This window comes from Ornithorhynchus anatinus, chromosome 1 (assembly GCF_004115215.2).
Source record: "Ornithorhynchus anatinus isolate Pmale09 chromosome 1, mOrnAna1.pri.v4, whole genome shotgun sequence".
In the NCBI taxonomy this organism is placed as follows: domain Eukaryota; kingdom Metazoa; phylum Chordata; class Mammalia; order Monotremata; family Ornithorhynchidae; genus Ornithorhynchus; species Ornithorhynchus anatinus.
Window position 1 is genome coordinate 24,502,804 of NC_041728.1, and position 18,787 is coordinate 24,521,590.

Below are 18,787 nucleotides of genomic sequence, written 5' to 3' on the forward strand. Positions count from 1 at the left end.
AGAGGAGGTTAGGGCTGGAAGCAACCAAAAGAATCAGTAAAGGTTTCAAAAACGTTTCAACAATGACAGTGAACAGAATGGTACAATGCCAAGCATGCAGGGTTCTTGATTTTCTTTCAAGTACAATGGTTTTCTATAAACTGTTTTTTGGGACACAAGCTCAGAGATATAATGGTTTTGGATACGTTACTTATTTAGTAAAGCTCAACACATTTAGAGTTACCTGAGTGACTGGGTGATGCTTTTCCACAATAACAGAACTCATTGGAGGTGAGACTCCCATTACGGCTAAACTGCTACTAATTCTACTGGTCTTTGGGTTGAAGTCTGATCTCCCTGTGATCCGGGCTGTAATTGTCCTTCCTGCCTTCTGCTGAACAGATGTCACAACTCGGGGCCCAAGCTATAAACAAAACACAAAGAAGTACTGTAAAAAAAAAAATGAGCATCAGTTTCCCATCTGTGTTTTAAATATGCATGTATTATTATTTGTTCCTTTTAAAGCCTCACATTTTTGCTTTGCAAATGTTAGCCTCCAAGATAATTTATACTTGGGGAAGGCATGGCATATTTTGTGATGCACCTCAAACTTGCCTTGGGGATCAGGCAATTGTGTTTCTATATTTTACTGAGATCTTCAGAGTGAATTCTTTTACTTAAAGGTGACAGCTTCATCCTAAAAGTGAATAACTTCATTGAAAGATACGAGTACATAAAAATTATTAAAAGACCCTTAAAGCTTATGAGTGTAAGAAGGTTAAGGCACTACTCTACCATACAAGTAATCATGGGTTGTTTCAGGACAAGTGGCTAAGTTGCTGAGGGAAACAGAAGAGTTGCAGTTCATTTTGCATTTTCAATCCTAAAAGATTGGTGGTCAAAAATTATGGAAAAAAACCAGTGTCACACTTAAAAAATGTACTGCTAAATTTCTGTACAAGGTGTGCCTGCAACCACAATCTCACACATGAAATCAGGCTATACAAAGTTGTCTTGTAACCTGAGGGTGGTATTAAGGAAAACTTGTGCTGTTGTAAAACAGCCAGTTTCATGCCGCACACATTCACATAAGCCATTTCTTCTAACAGCATGGAGCTCTTTAATCAAACTGGCTCCCTTTTTCAGACAGGCGTTTCCTAAATCCCTAATAGTAGTGGCAGTAGGTTTTGAGGTCTTGCACTGTACTAAATACTTGGGAAGTTCAACCAAGGCATAAGACACATTCCCTGCCCACAGCCTGAAACACTTAAAGGAAAAAGCAGGTTATAGCAAAACTGAGTGTAGTCTTGGCTGCTTAGGCTGTTCATATTTTCACTGAAAAGTCTGCACCTATTCCGGCACACACAAAAGGAATGAGTGGCCACCCAGCAGACAGCTAAATTTGAAAAATCCAATCCTGTTTGCAGTGAGAGAACCAAATAAGCAAATTCAAACACATTCACTATGCTTATTTAAATGAGATCATTTGTATATGAGAGCACAAACCAAAATGTGTAATCATGAAAAATAAACACAGCTGTGTTTATTTCAGTGCGCCGACATTCGGATCTATGCACCTTAGCAATCTGGGCACGTTTACAGACAGCTCTGCAAATGAGAAGCAGCGTGGCCTAGCACAAAGAAGGCGGGCTTGGTAGTCAGAGGACCCGGGTTCTAATCCCTGCTCTGCCACCAATCTGCTGCGTGATCTTGGGCAAGTCACTTAAACTTCTCTATTCCTCAGTTACCTCATCAATAAAATGGGGATTAAATCCCACTCCCTCCCAATTAGACTGTGCGAGGGGGACTGTGTCCGACCTGATTAACTTGTATTCACCCTAGTTCTTAGAACAGTGCTTGGCACAGAGTAAGCGCTTAAACAAGTACCATTATAAAATATATGGGATATTCAAGCCCTGATTTGGAAACAAGAAACTTCAAGATATTTCCCACAGCTTAATGGCCTTTCCTCAAGTTTTTCTACAGTAAGACCACCATTAACTGATACTACTCCAGTGAGAAAGCGCAGGGCACAGAGTCAAGTTATTCTTCAGAAAGTAAGAATCTTAAGCAGGGAAAAAGGGCTGAGAGAATCATTCAATGAAGCTGGAACACAGAGGCAATTTTAAAACGTCTTAATTCCAGAGAGAGCATGGGGAACTTGGGCAGGGATGGTACAATGAATCCCATGACGTTGACACCTACCATTTCCTCTGATGGGACTGTTGCTGTTTTCGACGGGAGGGGGGCTGATGCCGAAAAATCGAAACGAACAGAGTTTTCTCTTCCTGAGCCGCTGGGTCCGGGCTCATCCTTCTTGGTAATATGGTCTGTCAATAAATCAGTCAATAGTATTTATTGAGCACCTGGGTGCAGAGTCCTGTACTAAACTCTTGGGAAAGTTAGCAGACATAATCCCTGTCCTCAAATTGCTTATAATTTAGGAGGATAAACCAGATTTGGACACAGTTAAGATATTTCCCATTACTGACAAACATGTCTGACTTTGTTTCTGGCAATTCACCTGTACCAAGTATGTGTCCTGTTATGGAGACTGTCAGCCCCACATTGCCTTTTAGCCAAACCCTGTGTGGGTGTATATATATTTGAAGATATATATCTTACAATCATCAGCATTAACAGTAATTATTGGCAGCCTAGTGGGTTCCAGGTCCCAGTACTAGACTTTCGGGAGAGTACAACAGAATTAGAAGACAAAGTCCCTGCCTTGAAAGATCCTACAATCTACTGGGAGAAAATAAGCAGACACAAATGACCAACTACCTAAGAGGTAAGATGGAACAGCACAGATCTTAAAAGACAAAAAGCAAAAGGTTACCAATTAGATAATAACTAGTTGGATTTGGCAGGTAAATAGCTGAGACTCTCAAACATGGAAATACTGAACACGAAACAAAAGACAAAGATGTTTTTGCAATAAGTACATTCATGTCTCCACCTGATAAAGACTTTAAAAACTGAATCCTTATTACTTCATTAAGAGGCAAAATGGACTTTGGTTAAGTACATGTTTACTAGGGAGACGTGTGTGGGAAAAGGAGAGGAAAGATTAGAGGAATATATATTCACCTGACATTGTCTTTACACCCTCAACAACAGTAAAAGTCACTTGGGCCCCAGACCATGGTATGTGGGGTCTTAGGATCAAAGGCGGTTCTATTTTTAGGTGGTTTTCCCTTGTTCCTCTCTGTTGCCCTTATACCTTGCTCAAAAATGTGTGGATTATTTTATCCTTCTGCTTTCAGATAAATTATATAAAAACTTGTACAGGGTTAGGACAGAGAACTATAAAAATCCTTTAATATAGGAAAAGTTAAACTTGTCAATGTTCGCTATGAGACCTAAGAGTGTGTGTATGTGTGTGTGTGTGTGCTTTTTCATGGGGGTGAGCAAGCAGGCGAAGCGAGGCCAGGAGGTGTCAAAGGTAGCATGGGATTGGGTAGCTAGGAAGAAGAGAGTGAGCAGGTGAGAGAAAGTGAGCAGGCGAGGGGGAGTCAGCAGGGCACTAGAGCAAAAGTTGGGGAAAAGTTGTTTTTTTTTTCTTTCATCTGACTTTGTCACACTGACCTTGGTCCCCTCGGTTCTGAAACATGGTCATTGCCTCAAGGTTTAGTGCGCATACACCTCGCATGAAAGCCTTCTTCATTGACTCTTCAAACTGCTCTCTTTCACACTGCATCCTTTGGATCTCCGCTTTGGTGCTCTCTAAAGTGTCACTCAACTAGAAGAAAAGTCAAAAATGGATTTTAGATACCAGTAGTAAAAGCGAATAATCAACTATTTCCTGAGGTGATTCTCCGTAGTAAAGGAGCCTCCCAAGGTATATGTGTGGACCAACAACATATTTGAGTGTTGGCCTGACCACGTTTAAGGGCTGGTTACAGCGTGCCCAGTGGAGGAACACATTTTTGTTCTCTCTCCATAGCTGGGTAAAATTTTAAACAGTGAGCCTTTAGGGAAGGGGAAAAGTGAGTGCATCAGTGAGCTTCCAAAATCCACACTTATGCTTGATGGCAGCGAGGTGAAACTCAGTGCCCCTTAACTGATAACGTAGCACGAGTTTCCCGAAAGTCTTGCATTACTTAAACACAACAGAGCCTTGTTGCACTCAAATGTCAGGGCCTTCAGGAGACCCTAACGGTTTAGGTACTCATGTAGGCAACAACAGAAGTCAACTCTGGAAATGAGAAAGTTACCTAGAAGTAGGCCAACAACACTTGCCAGGGTGGGCTATTCTTCAAATTTGCTCATATTATGAACAAATGAGAGCAATCCCCTATAATCAAAATATTAAGGATCTATTTTTAAGATAAAATAATAAACACAATGTTCTATGTTTCGAGAGGGTCTTCCCTCTGATAAAGGGGCCCACCGGCAGTAAGAAACTCTCAGATCTAGACTGCTCATAAGTAGTCTGGATCATCCCAGTGGGAAATGTGTGTAGGTGATAAACTGCTATCTACCCCAGTGCTTAGAACAGTGCTTGGCATCTAGTAAGTGATCCAGGGCGGTCGGTCAGTGGTATGAGACTGGCAAATGGACAGGGTAAGAATGTGTTAAGTTCAGTGGAACGGGAGGTGTTGAGGGTGACAATTTTTGGGTCAGCAGAAGGCAGTTTGAGTATGGAGACCAAATTTGTGTTCTGTCCTGAGTACCAGCCCAACTTGTTAGAGGAAGGCTCACAATTTGCATACTCAGACTTAAAAACCCCTCAAAGTAATTTAATGTTTACAAAAGAAGCAAATGCATTGGGGAATACCTGCCCATGATATAATTTAACACCAAAAGCTAAAAAGAATTGGGTTCTTTAATCCTGCTGTTCTCTACAAAGTTAGTCCTCCAAACAGGTCCATTTGCATACAGACTGCATTACATGGCGTTGCTCTGAAGTTGATCCACACCCTCTGACAGGCCCTCAAGAGTAGAGATAGGACTCAAGGAGAAGCAGCATGATCTAGTGGACAGAGCATGGGCTTGTGAGTCGGAAGGACCTGAGTTCTAATCCCAGCTCCACCACTTGCCTGCTGAGTGACCTTGGGCAAGTCACTTAACTTCTCTGTGCCTCAGTTTCCTCATCTATAAAATGGGGATTAAGACAGTGAGCCCCATGTGGAACAGGGACTATGTCCAACCTGATTAGCTGGCACACAGTAAGGGCCTAACAAATACCATTAAAAAAATGTACGAAGAGAAACCATCACTCCCTTTTGTTCACATAGGAAGGGAACACGCTTAACCATGAGAACAAATCTTACCATTGCTATTTTGGCTTCATAGTCGTTAGAAATCTGGACACACACTTCTTCAGCTCTCTCCTGACAAGCTCTCTCCACTTTGTCTTTCCAGTGCTTGACGATAGTGGAGTGCCACGCCTTCCACACCTTCTTCACTAAGGTTTTGTGGAACTGCTGTTGGGCCAGCTTATTTGCATATGCCTTAATAAAGGAGAGAAGCATCAAATTCTGAGAACATTGTATATGCAGGAGATAGGAATGGTTTACGCAGTCATGCAGACAAGAAAATAAAAGTGACTTATCCAGCTGTCTTCTCCACCCTCATCTGGCCGGAACTTTTGAACTAAAAGCAGGGAGGTACGGGGAAGAGCATGATTTCCAGTTAGGGATTAGGGAAAAGCTGCCGGGGCCCCCACAGAGTGGATCCATTCCCAGGTCTGCTCTCAGAGTTCTAAATTCACCCCAAGAGACAGAAAGCCTGCTTCTTTCTGTTCGAGCAGAACGGCACACCTCAAAAATGGGGAGTAGTAGCTAAGTGACATGAAGCCTATATGCTAGAAATCTAGTCACAGTAGTGTTGGCATCATTTAAAAACCACCTAGAGCACTAAGTGAGAAAACTATTGTTCTCTCAGAACTATGTCTTAAAAATGTAGAAGAGGGATTTCAGTAAAAGCCTTCACCCATTTTAGAAAGTCATTTTCAAGAAGGCTAACATGGATTATTTGTTGGGAGCCCTGCAAAACTGAACAGAGTCTTAGAGAAGAAATTCTAGGCTGTGATCTAGTTGCTGAACATCACCTTCCAACTGTATTTCCAAATGTATTAAGCTACTGAGGGATCTGGAGCATCATTTTTAATTATCTTCATAAGAAGGATGCAGGGACCTATTTTTTGAGATGGACAAAAACTAAAAAGCAACAGTTAAGTCTCCCCTCATCTCTTGAGCCAATGCATCCCCATCCTATCACTTGCAGAGCTACATCTTTTGGCTGAAGGACCATTCTAATGCTCAACTTATTTGGTTTACCTTTTAACTCATCAGAATGGGTATAATTTGGACAAAGAAGCGTCCTTCCAGCAGGCTCAATCCATTCTGCCTTGATAAAGGTAAAATGGGTCCTTTGTATATTAGAAAGTGATATTTTTAGAAGAACCTTTCACTGAATATATTAAATTCTTCATAGCTAAAAGAAATGATGCCCACAAATTTTGTGAGCATTCCACATACATTATTTCAACAACTTGGCTTTTGTCGGTCATCAAGCAGGGAATCTGTCATTCTTTGATTTCAACAAGAGCTCCAAAGAACAACCTTAACCGTTCCAAGTCAGAGGTCTTGAGGTTATGACATCATCTGTCTTTTCCACGTACCTCCTGTCTGGCTTCGACGTGCTGAATTCTCCAGTGGGAGAATTTTTTCATTAACTCTATTCTTTCCTTTTGCTTGTCTATTGCTTGGGTCAAGTTGGAAATCACCTGTAAATTATTAAAGCCATTTACTATATTGACATTATTTCATTGGTGATTTCTGGACAACAAAAAATTAAACAGCAGTAAGTTACTACAAGTGATTTATATTAGCTTGATTTTTCTCTGATGTAAAAAGCATCTCATGAGTAAGCTAAACTGTTAGGTGGAGCACCGAGAAGGACATTAGATGAGACAAAATCTCGTGATATGTTCCCATTATCTTAAATAAAGAGAAAACAGTGGGAAATCATTTAATCACTATTAAAAAAAACCTTGTTCTTTCAAAAAAGTAGGTTTTAAGATGTTAAAGTGGTCTTTAGACTACTGTGAAAATAACTTTCCTCGGGTTCATTTTATTTGCTGTTTAAAAGGTTTCTATAAATAAAACTTCAAAGAATGCTCATTGGAGAATACACACAGGTCACATCTTTAAAGTATTTTCCACCTTGCAAAGACTCAGATGAGGAGAAAGATGGATTTTAACCAGTCCAAATAAAAACATCCTCACTCAGGCCTCCAGTCAAAAATAGTTGCCATGCTGACTGACAAGGGCATCTGGGGGAGGGAGGGAGACTCCCAGAGCATGCACAGTGGAAGAGACGACTGTCTTTACAAACTCACCCATACACTCTGCACAGCAGACTGGATGGGCAGAAAAGGAAGAGGCCAACATTGCTCCGGTGCGGGTGTGTGGGTATGTGTATATGTGTGTGCGATTTGAATAGAGAGGGATAAAATTTGAGCCAATGTGCAAGGCAGCTCTCTCGCTCTCTCAGGTCTTTCGGACTGGGTTTGCTCCGCCGGTTTTAACCCATGTGGTCTTTGAATCTTTTCTACAGGGATTTTTGCTCCGAGCACAGGGAGTCTGGGCGCCAGGGTATGCTGGAACCCAGGTACTACTCTCAGCTCTATTCACATAGCGAGTAACCTTGCTGCTGGGAAATTTAGAGCTGCTCCAGGCCAATACCCAAATACCACTGTTGTCGCTTGTGGATGTGGGACGGGGCAGGAGTTGCTTGGGGTTCATTTTTCTTTTCTGATCCCCCAAAACCAACTTTCAGCCAGGGATTACATTAGATCGTGAGGGCTTTAAGGGCCAGGGAGTTTGTCGGTCTCACTGACATTTTTTTCCCCCTGCCTAGTACAGTGCTTTGCCCATAAGGCCACTTAGGCTATTACTACTAGGACAGAAATATGGTTCTTCAGTTTGAAAACAGGGAGACGGGAAAGAGAATACCTCATCTTTTCTCCCAACAGAAGTCTCATAAGTCTGCAGCAACTCCTTCAGGTTCTCTATCTCATTGCAAAGTTGTCTCACGTGGGCCGCATGCTTGTCTCTCTCCCTTCTCATTTCCAGGTTGTGCAGATTAATGATATTGAGTCTCCATTTGGTTAGTTCAGTCAAAATGTTTGTCTGAAATGGAAATACAGTGACATTAAGAATATCTGAATAGGTGTAGGATTTCTCTGAGGCTACTCCAGAGCAGACAGTACAGCTACAGTCCAGTCCCAAAATATATTCGGAAACCAACATGGTTAGAAGAATCTAACAGCTCTACTTGCAAAGCAAAGAACTATTTCCTAACAAATATATATTAGAACCTAAGCAATTCCATTATTGGATCACACTCATTTTAAAGACTTTAACTTTTCCCTCTAGCAACCTCTTATAGTCTCCTTATCTATGAATTTTTATTAACTCCTTTTTAAACTGATATTTTCAACCTGCAGTTTCCTTTGAAAATTAATTTTAGATATTTTCCACCTGCAATGTGTAAAGAAAACCCAAAACCTTCCTTTTCTTTATTCTGAACTGACTACTTCTAAGCGTCAGCAGTTCTCTAATCCGGTGTTTTAACATCAAGTTTTCCCATCCTCACCCTTCAGGGTCTTGGTAAACTTTGGTCATGTCATTCTTCTGCCTTTATCTTTCCACAGTGGAATCCTAACATTTTCAAGGTATCCTTCTAGGGGAGCTTCTCCATTCCCACGGATCTTGGTTATTCTTTTTTGAACCCTCTCCAATCTACCAAATGGTATTTACTGAGTGCCAAGCACTGTATTAAACACTCGAAAGAGTACAACAAAAGCAGAACACATGTTCCCTGTCTTCAGAAAACTTACAATCCAATGGGGGAGCTGTCTGCCCCCCCACTAAACTGTAAGCTCCTTGAGAGCAGGGATCGTGTCTGCCAACTCTGTTGAACTCTCCCAAGTGCTCTGCATTCAGTAAGTGCTCAGTAAATACTACCAATGGATACAGTAGTCTAAGTCTGATATGCTGAGAGCTGGAAGCAGGTTGCCTGGCTGGAGAAGAAACAGCCGAGGAATGATTTGGAGGAAGAACTGGCAGGATTTAGTACCCTGAATGTGAGAGCTGAAAGAAAGTGAAGAGTTAGGAAGATAACAAGGTTGAGGGGTAGCAGCAACTGAAATAGGAAAGTTAGGAGGGAAGATGTTGAGTGCAACCTAATTTCCTCCTCATAGCTGACACAACTAACATCCTCCACTCTCTCAAATTCAAAGACTTAGAACTTGCAGATAGCACTTGACACTCTCTTTTAATCCCCATATTCAGGCTGCTGCCAAATCCTGTCAGCTTTTTTGCCCCAAATAATCACCACGCTAGTCCAAGCACTTGTCTTATTCTGGTTTACTTGGTCTCCTCACTGATCTCCCTATCTCCATCTCTCCTCTCCCCAGTCCATACTTCATTCTGCTGCCCAGATCATTTTCCTAGAGCGACATTTAACGAGTCTCCCCATTCCTCAGAAGCCTCCAATGACTACCCATTTCTTGCTACACAAATAGGAAAGGACTGTAGAGGGGATATGGGTAGAGAGGAGCATTTGGGAGTCAAGTCACATTGAGGTGGTAGAAGCAGCCATATGAATAGAGGAGCTCCCTGAAGGACTGAGGGTAGAGAGAGAAAAGGAGGGGGATTACAAAAGCTTTGTACGCCGCTCACATTTAGGAAATGAGAGGTCTTAAGAGAAGCTACAAAGTGAAACGGGGAGCACATAGTGAGCTGGGAAGCAAAGCAGTCCAGCCCTGGGCTTACCGAGGGCAGTGCTGTGCTACAGAGTCATGCTTTCATTAGTAGAATAACTACGCCTTGTTTACTGTCTTGGGCTGCCTCTGCACTTCAGAACAAGAATGGGGAAGAATGGTCTATATCTTCACAATGTCTTACTGCTTTGCATCAGATTTCATCAACGTGTACCTGTAACTTAGATCATCCTCCCTGAGATGCAGTATTTTACATTTGCTCATGTTTAAGTTTCTCTGACTCATTTGACCCACTTAGCTTTTGCTCTGGGGCAGTTCATCCCAATCTATCTGGCATCTCGGAAACGGAAAAACTTAAGGGCTATCTGCAAACTGGGAGAAGTCACTGGACACCTCTTCTTATCCAGTCTTAGCCCTGATCCCTGGGGGATCCCATTATTATTCTTATAATAGTATTATATGATAAGAATAATAAGAAGAATGATGGTACTTGTTAAGCACTTACTATGTGCCAAGCACTGTACTAAGTGTTGGGGTAGATACAGTATGATCAGGTTGGACACACATGGGGCTCACAGTCTACGTAGAAAGGTGTAGAATTTAATCCCATTTAACAGATGAGGGAACTGAGGCACAGAACAATTAAGTGACTTGCCCAAGATGACACAGCATGCCAAGTGGCAGAGCCGAGATTAGAAGCCAGGTCCTCTGACTTCCAAGACCGCGCTCTTTCCTAGACATGATTCACATTTCATCCCCAAAAGTGGCTGTTAATCCCTACTCTTTGCTTCCTATCTTAAATCCAGTTAATGATGCATGAGAAAATAATCTTCTCCAGCCCCTACCATTAGTGATTTCCCCTTTTTTCTAAATCCAGTTCCCTAATGCCGGTTTTTGAAAACATGCCAATGTTTAATGAGCCACTAGACAACACAAATACTCATAATTTCTGCTAGAGGCATTATAGCTTTCTTTTTCTAGGTACTGAAGGGTGACCACCAGATTACTGATCAGTGCTTTCATGTCCAGTCTCCTGGCGAGCCATTTCCAGAAAAATTCCTGGAATACAACACTATCCATGCTCACCCTGTCAATCTGGGGGATGCTGTAAAGCCCAAGACAGATGCCCCCACTGAACCGACCCCCACCAAGTATACCTTCAGACTGCCACTCCAGAGGTCAAGGATGTTTTCTATCTGGTGAAAGTTTTCATCTGAAAGGGGTAATTCATTAACTACTGCCTCCCGAACTTCTCTGTGACTAGAGGAGGATACTGGGGAGGGAGAATCATTTAAACGGTGGGAGCTGAAAAATTCCATGATCGGCTGAGAAGGCCCCGGGGGCGGTGTCACAGGTGTTGAAACTAGAAATGAAAAGATTCAAAGTTAATTTTTGAGAATCAGTTCGGGGACTGGGTCCTGACAGTAAAGAAAAGTTAAAACCTGATATTAACAAAACTCAGTACCCTACTTTATCTAAGGTTTGCCAAACACTTCCCAAGGGGCCAAAAAAGGTTTAATGACTGTATTTTCCTAGGTCCAGGTGAGCCTATCTCTCTCAGTGAACCTTTTACTCATGGATGCAGTCTCAGTGTCGGCAGCATCGTCTTCAAACCAAAGGACAACTAAAATCGGCAGTGGCCCTTCATTCCTGCAGTTGGAAGGTAAGTCATGGTCACCCTCCCCGATCTCCACAAGCCTAAATTCTAGGGTCCTGAGCCACGAATTCGAGGCTAATTACTCCTATCACAACCACTTGGAGATAAATCACTTCCATCCCTCCCTCCTTTAAAGGAACGGAAAAGACCAAAAGCCTTCACAAATTTTAGACCATCTTGGGAGATTACCACATTTGGCAGGGAAAGATGGCCCTGCCCCAGCATGCCCTTTCCCCCATGCCCCCTCCCCAAAACTTCCCACTCCTTGGTCTTGTATCCCAGCCACCTGGGTCTCTTCACCCACTGTTCTTCCCTCCCACTGCTCCATTACACTGTGATCAGTGGAACCTGCCCTCCACAAACTTCTTTTCATTCTTGACCTGTTCCTGGCCCACTCAATCACACTCTCCTCCTTGCCATCACCAAGAATTGCCTCTCGCCCATCATCATCTCATCATCATCTCAAGGGGGAAAGGAGAAAGAAGTAGCCTGCTCTCTTCCCCAAATGTCACTTTCAGTCTCTCTCGCCCTCACCTCTGCCACTGAATCCCACATCATCCATCTTGACCACTCTCTACAACAATTAGTTGCTATTATCAACCACTCTCCCGATTTCGCCTCGGTATCTCTGAAAGATTTTGATGTCTTTTATGTCCTTCTGTGCTGATCCTTGGGGGATTTCAACATCCGTGTTAACGCTTACCTTCCGGCTATCCATTTTCTTTCACTTTTAAAAAGTCTGCTGCCTCCCAGCTTCGCCTTTCCTTAGCCACATACTGGTGCATCCCTAACTTCTCCAGCTCTAACACCACTCACTATCTGGCCATAACCTTTCAATCTGCCTGGCACCTATCTTTTCCACACCCCTCTCCCTCAAACTCGGTCCTCACCTCCTACCATGATGACTGCACTGTGGACTCAGTCCTCCTACCTCAAGCTATCATAACCGGTCTGGATTCTTTGCTCACTCTCTCCTCCCTTGCTGCACAAACACACACTCTCAACTCTTTCCTCTCCATTCTGACCACTCCTCCATTTGTTTCTGGCTCCTCTTCTAGCCCTCATCCCTCAAATGAGAGCGTCCTGCTAGGCTCTGTTTTGGGTCTCCTATTCTTCTTGCACTTACTCTCTGGGACTTGGTTGTCTCACATGGCTTCAGCTACCATCTCTATGTGGATGACTCCACTACCTACCTCTCTATATTCTTGACCTCCTAGCTAACCTGCAATCTCACATCACCTTTTGCCTTCAGGACATCTCCACTTGGATGTTCCACTGGCTCCTCCAACTTAACAGGTCTAAAGCCAAACTAGTCATTTACCCTCCTAAATCTACTCCTCCCCTTAACTTTTCTCTCTCAGACAATACATCACCCTCCTTCCTGCCCCAGAACCTAGACATCCTTCCTCTCCCTCAATTCTTACACTCCATCTACTGCCAAATCCTGCCCATTATCCCTACCAAACATTTTTGGGATTTGCCCTCCCTTCTCCACCCAAACAGCAACCACTTGGATACAAGCTCTGGTCATATAGTGACTAGGTTTGCTGCATCAGTCTCCTCGCTGGTGTCTCTGCCTCCAGCCTCCCCCCTCTCCAAACTCTATTACATGCTTCTGCAAGGATCATCTTTCTGAAGCATCACTCGTTACACATATCTCCGCTCCCCGTGTCGATCTGCATCAGGCAAAAGCTCACAACTTGCCTTACTTACAGAACTGCTGTCTTTACCCGCTACTTCCCAATCTGCTCTCTTCATTCCCTCTGTATTAGCCTAAATGTATTGCATCTCTTTTAATTATTTTGTCTCCATCCCCTCCTTGACAGTTTCCCCCCCAGTTTGGAATTCCTTCCTTCCCCAAGTGTGAGGGATCACAACTCTCCCCTCAAAGCTCCCCTGAAACCCCCCTACTTCCAACAAGCCTTCTCTGATTAATTCCCAGGATCCCAAATGACATAAAATCCATCAGTCGTGTCTAGTTCTTATGCACTTAACTTATTCTCATCTCAGTACTTTTGCCATTTTAAACTCAATTACTTATCTGATCACTCTGTAAATACATGTACATCTGTCCTCACCATTACTCCTCAAGGCATATAAAGCTCCTTGTTGGGGGGAATGGTAAATTCAGAACAAGCAAGTTTTGCTTGCACCCTGATGACTAAGACTGTGAGCCCATGTGGGATATGGACTGTGTCCAATCTGATTATCTTGTTTCTGCCCCAGTGTTTAGTACAGTGCCTGGCACATAGTAAGCACTTAACGAATACCATAAAAAAGTCTTACAGGTGGATGTTGGGTTGATGTGACTGGACTTTTATGAATTAATTGGGGAAGGCTTCTTGGAGAAGGTAGAAGTTCAGAAAGGACAGCTGTGGGCAGAAACTGCCCAACCCTGTGACTTGAGGAGGGAGAGATGAGGTCAGCCTACCTATCTGTACCCATAAATGTTACCCATTTTATCAGTGACATCCAGGGATCAAGGCTTATTCACCCAGAACAGATAAGGCATAGTTACTTAGATATCTATTTTCAAATCTCTTTCATATTGGCTTATTTTCTCCTTCTGATATCTGAGTTTACAAAATTTCTTTTTCTCAACAGATATGGCAGGAGGAGAATGATTACAGAAGGAAAGAGGAAAATGTATGTACCATAACCATAGAGTGATCTTGTAAAGTATGTAAAAGGACCTGGGACCATTATCACTGAATTTTACTCTTCCAATTTACTCTAAGCTATCAAATTTTTAGTGATGCATATTTTTTGACTCTTCTCTCTCTAATTTTCCTTATTTGCCAAGGGGTCATGTATTGTGACATTTTACTTCTTTTAGTTCTATGACACTTGATAAAAATGATTTGAGACAGTGGAAAGACCACAGGCTTGGGAGCCAGAGGTCATGGGTTCGACTCCCGGCTCTGACACCTGTCAGCTGTGTGACTGTGGGCAAGTCACTTTACTTCTCTGTGCCTCAGTTCCTTCATCTGTAAAATGGGGATGAAGACTGTGAGCCTCACGTGGGACAACCTGATTACGCTGTATCTACCCCAGCGCTTAGAACAGTGTTCTGCACATAGTAAGCGCTTAACAAAAAATACATTACATCGTGGTCTTTAAATACAATGGGTTAAGCAATGGGATACAGCCATACCAAACTATCAGTTTGGCCACAGTGGCTGTGGCACCCAGAGCATACAAATGCCAGAATCACTAATGTGAATGATAATAATAATAATGTTGGTATTTGTTAAGCGCTTACTATGTGCCGAGCACTGTTCTAAGCGCTGGGGTAGACACAGGGGAATCAGGTTGTCCCACGTGGGGCTCACAGTCTTAATCCCCATTTTACAGATGAGGTAACTGAGGCACAGAGAAGTTAAGTGACTTGCCCAAAGTCACACAGCTGACAAGTGGTAGAGCCGGGGTTCGAACCCATGACCTCTGACTCCAAAGCCCGTGCTCTTTCCAGTGAGCCACGCTGAATGATCCCAGGGGGCACCAAGTGGTGCACTCTAAAAATCTAGAGCAGTAATATAATCATTGGCAGCCTACCTCCCTTCAAGTGTCTTCAGTGAAAACTAAAATGCCTTGAGATATCATACCTTCTATCCTTCTTGCTGTAGTGCTGGAAGTAACAAAGTCAACTGCTCTTCCGGGAGGATTTCGTTCTATCTGTAAAGTTTCAAGCCGGTGTTCTTTAACTGGATGGCTTCTTCCTGTTGGAAAATACAAGGAAAAAAAAGCGACCATTTAGAGCACAGCTGTCACTTCATGGTTGTAACCTCCAGCCATCTCACCGAGGAGACCAGGCGCGACCCTAAAATGGCTTGGCAAGCCCTGCTTTAGGGACCACGTTTAAGGAAGCCAACTCCCCACTGCTGGCACTCAAACACATTTGGACTTCAAACCTATTTCCTCCTTAACCGGGGTAAACGTGACATTGGGGTGGAGAAAAATTTTCCACATGAAGACTGACAGAGAGTTAAGACTAGTTGGGAAAGTTGAAGTCAGAGAGTGGACTTGATTGATCTACAAATCAAGATGGTTGTGGTTAGGGTGAACGGGGGATTGGACAGAGGCACCCAATGAAGCCTGAAAGGAGATTTCAAATCATGAAAATGTACAGCAGGAGGTAAGTGAAAGAGATGCATTACTATACAAAGTTGTGCATGCTAAAAATATCCCTAATTACAAGGTGCTGGAGAAATTCATAGATGAGATGAGAATTCATAGAAATTCATAGTAAAGTGACTTGCCCACAGTCACACAGCTGACAGGTGTCAGAGCCGGGAGTCGAACCCATGACCACTAGGACAGATGTCGAGGAGGGTATCCATCACATGGAGCCCCGAATGCCATTGCTGAAGGCAGATATTGGGCTGGATGGACTACTGATGTTAACTCTTAAAGGCTTTACATCATTTTAAATACAGGGTTCATAATGAGAGCCTGAGGATGAAAATATTTCTCACTACATTAACTATAGCAATAATATATCTGCGGTATAATAATGTGCATACTATGTGCCAGGCACTGAACTAAGCGCTGGGGTGGATACAAGCAATTCAGTTGGACACAGTCCATGTCCCATGTGGGGCTCACAGTCTCAGCCCCCATTTTACAGATGAGGAAACTGAGGCACAGAGAAGTGAAGCAACTCACCCAAGGTCACACAGCAGACAAGTGGCAGAGCTGGGATAAGAACCCACAACCTTCTAACTCCCAGGCCCACATTCTATCCGCTTAGCCAGGCTGCTTCATTCAGCACTTACTATATGGCAAGCACTACATTTAGAATTGGGTGGATACAACACAGTCACAACAGACACGGTCCCTGTCCCACAGGGGGCTCAGAGTCTAGGCAGGAGGGACATCAAGTATTTGACTTTTTACAAATGAGGAAACTGAGGCCCAGATAAGGTAAGTGATTTGTTCAAGATCATCTGGAAATACCCAGGAGGGGAGTGCCTTGATGGGGCTGTGCCACCAGTGGAGAAGGTTTCTGATGGAAGAACTGCACGGTGGATTGGTTCAGCAGAAATCTGGAAAAATAATTGACTAAGGTAGGTGTCCCAAACTTCAGAGGCTACCAGTATGGCTACCATGGTACCACCTGCTGGACTAGGAATAATACCACTACTAATAATAGTATTTCATAAGCTCTATGTCTCAAGAGTGAAACTACATGTCTCAGTTTCCTCAACTGTACAATGGGGGCTGAGAATGTGAGCCCCACATGGGACATGGACTGTCTCCAACTGATTTGCTTGTATCTACCCCAGCGCTTAGTCCAGTGCCTGGCACACAGTAAAATCATGCCATGGTGCAAATTCAGCACTTTGGGAGAGAGATTGAGCCTTTCTGCCTTCTACCATATCAATTTAGTGTTCCAGAACCTTAACTTGGTATCCTAATGGCCTGAAAGGGTCAACCTACTTCCAAAAGTACCATTTTCCATTCAAGAAGTATCTTATCCACCCAGCAGGATGTGACCTGGTCAAGTATGCTACATAAGTACTCCTAATTCAAAAGTCTACTTATCGGGATCATGTGATTCTACATTTATGGGTCACGCTAGTTTCTGAAATGTAAAATTATCCACTTAGTTTTCAGCATATTAGTAATTTCTAGCTGTGGGAGGTCACAGAGATCACCCATTGGGTTGAAATTACAAATCGAAGATCAAATGGGATGTTTATTTTTCAGGAGCCTATATTACACAAGTTGTCAACATTTTACTGACCAGATGACATAATTTATTTTCAGGCTTTTCTCTACGTAGAACTTAGGGATTTACATGGGCTTACTTCAAATTGCCACTGGGCAACATTAGGTGAAAAAACACTCAACCAAATTGTGCCCACAGCTTGGCACTTGTGGGGATGGCACCGGTAATTTCACCCTCACAGCTCCTTTGGCCAGGAAAGGTGGCATGATTCAACTGCCCTGTCATTTCTTGCTCTCCACGTCGGGGTTGGAATCCTCGTGATGGCTGCAGGGGATGGCCGGCGGAGTGTTCTTTGCGGCATGAAGGAGGCCTTGGGTTTTTGTGACATGAGTGAGGGCAAATTCCTGGTAATGAAAAAAAGGGGCTCCAAGCGGGAGCTGAGTATAGGCTACAGTTTTTGTATCATGAGCAAGAGCTGAGGTTGTTGTAGCATGAATGGGGCTGGGCAAGGGTTCAAATCCTTGAGGTGTGAGCACGAGAGGGGGCTGGCAATGAGAAAGATTCAGAGCTCAGGAGCCACAGTAGCATCAAGACCACCGCCGTGGGCAATCACTCTAGGGTGGGGGTGGAGGGAGTCGCTCATGTCCCACCCTGCTGAGGACCAGAGGAGTTGTGGTAGAGGAAACACTCCTTTGGGACCTTCTACTACCCATATCTTTTCTTCTCTCCTTGCCTCTCTTCCTTCCTCTTTCTTTTCCCCCCTTCTACTTCGCTCCATACTTCCCTCCCATTCTCCTTAAAGCCCTTAACCCAACTTTGCCCCCAGGCTCAAAATAAAAGTTGGCACCTCTGTGCTCAGTTTAAAATGCTCCTATTTCACTCTGGTGTTTGGATCATCTTTCTGAGGAAAAGTCCCCACTGGTTACCCATTCATCTTTGCATCAATTAAACTCCTGAGAATTGGTTTTTAGGTTGCCCATCAATTCCCTTCCTTTTCCCCAACTACTCTCTTTTCCTACTATGCCCCCAGCTCACACTCTCCATCCCACCCAAGTTAACTTCCTCATTGTGCCGCGTTCTTGGCTCTCTTCCTCCCTCCCTGCCTCATACCTCCCGCCTAAAAACACTTCCCTCTTCAAACCCGCCCGACTACAGCTCTCTCCATCTTCTAAACCCATCTGAAATCCTACCTCTTCCAGGAGACTTTCCCGAATAATTTTTCTTCTCCAAAGGTCACACCTTCCCTACTATAATTTTAGCACTTTTGCACCTCCTTAGCACTCTTACCTACACAACTTCTTTGTGCATCATTATTTCACATATGACAGTATTTGAACAATGCATCCTCCTATGTGTAAATTATTTTATATCTGTTGACTCAGACTGTAAACTCCTTGCGGGAAAAAAATATTGTCTTCTACCGTACTATGCCAAGGGCTTAGTATAGTATACTGCACACAGTATTTCATAAACAAATACCATGCATTGATTTCCTTTCATTTATATAATAGAAAGCATGGATAACCTCAAAACATTAGAAATTGCGGCAGCCAATAAGTGGAAGCTTTTTAATGTATGTGTTACATCATCCTAAAAGGAAAATGATATTTTCTATATAGCAATAGTTGGCTGCTGAACTAGAACACACAACTTAATGCTTGATTTAAACTTAAAATAATAAGGCCCTCTTTAAAAGCCTCAAGGAAATCCTCTAAGAGAATAATAATAATAATAATAATGTAAT

At 43.1% G+C, this 18,787-nt stretch overlaps 1 protein-coding gene and 1 long non-coding RNA gene across 2 annotated transcripts in view; one reads left to right on the plus strand and one right to left on the minus strand.

The window, feature by feature from the left end:
- Positions 1-14,118, plus strand: part of LOC114813825 — a 40,140-nt gene extending 26,022 nt beyond the window's left edge. Inside the window, exons 8-9 of the long non-coding RNA XR_003761581.2 lie at positions 11,252-11,378; positions 13,977-14,118. This is a non-coding gene — a long non-coding RNA (uncharacterized LOC114813825). The remainder of the gene's footprint in view (positions 1-11,251; positions 11,379-13,976) is intronic.
- The window catches only part of POC5 (POC5 centriolar protein), a 34,337-nt gene that overhangs the window by 5,232 nt on the left and 10,318 nt on the right, over positions 1-18,787 (minus strand). Inside the window, exons 4-11 of the mRNA XM_029071068.2 lie at positions 14,978-15,091; positions 10,873-11,078; positions 7,944-8,120; positions 6,608-6,712; positions 5,256-5,435; positions 3,568-3,721; positions 2,185-2,309; positions 224-403 (exon numbers count right to left, since the gene is read on the minus strand). Of these exons, the coding sequence (XP_028926901.1) occupies positions 224-403; positions 2,185-2,309; positions 3,568-3,721; positions 5,256-5,435; positions 6,608-6,712; positions 7,944-8,120; positions 10,873-11,078; positions 14,978-15,091 (1,241 nt within the window). The remainder of the gene's footprint in view (positions 1-223; positions 404-2,184; positions 2,310-3,567; positions 3,722-5,255; positions 5,436-6,607; positions 6,713-7,943; positions 8,121-10,872; positions 11,079-14,977; positions 15,092-18,787) is intronic.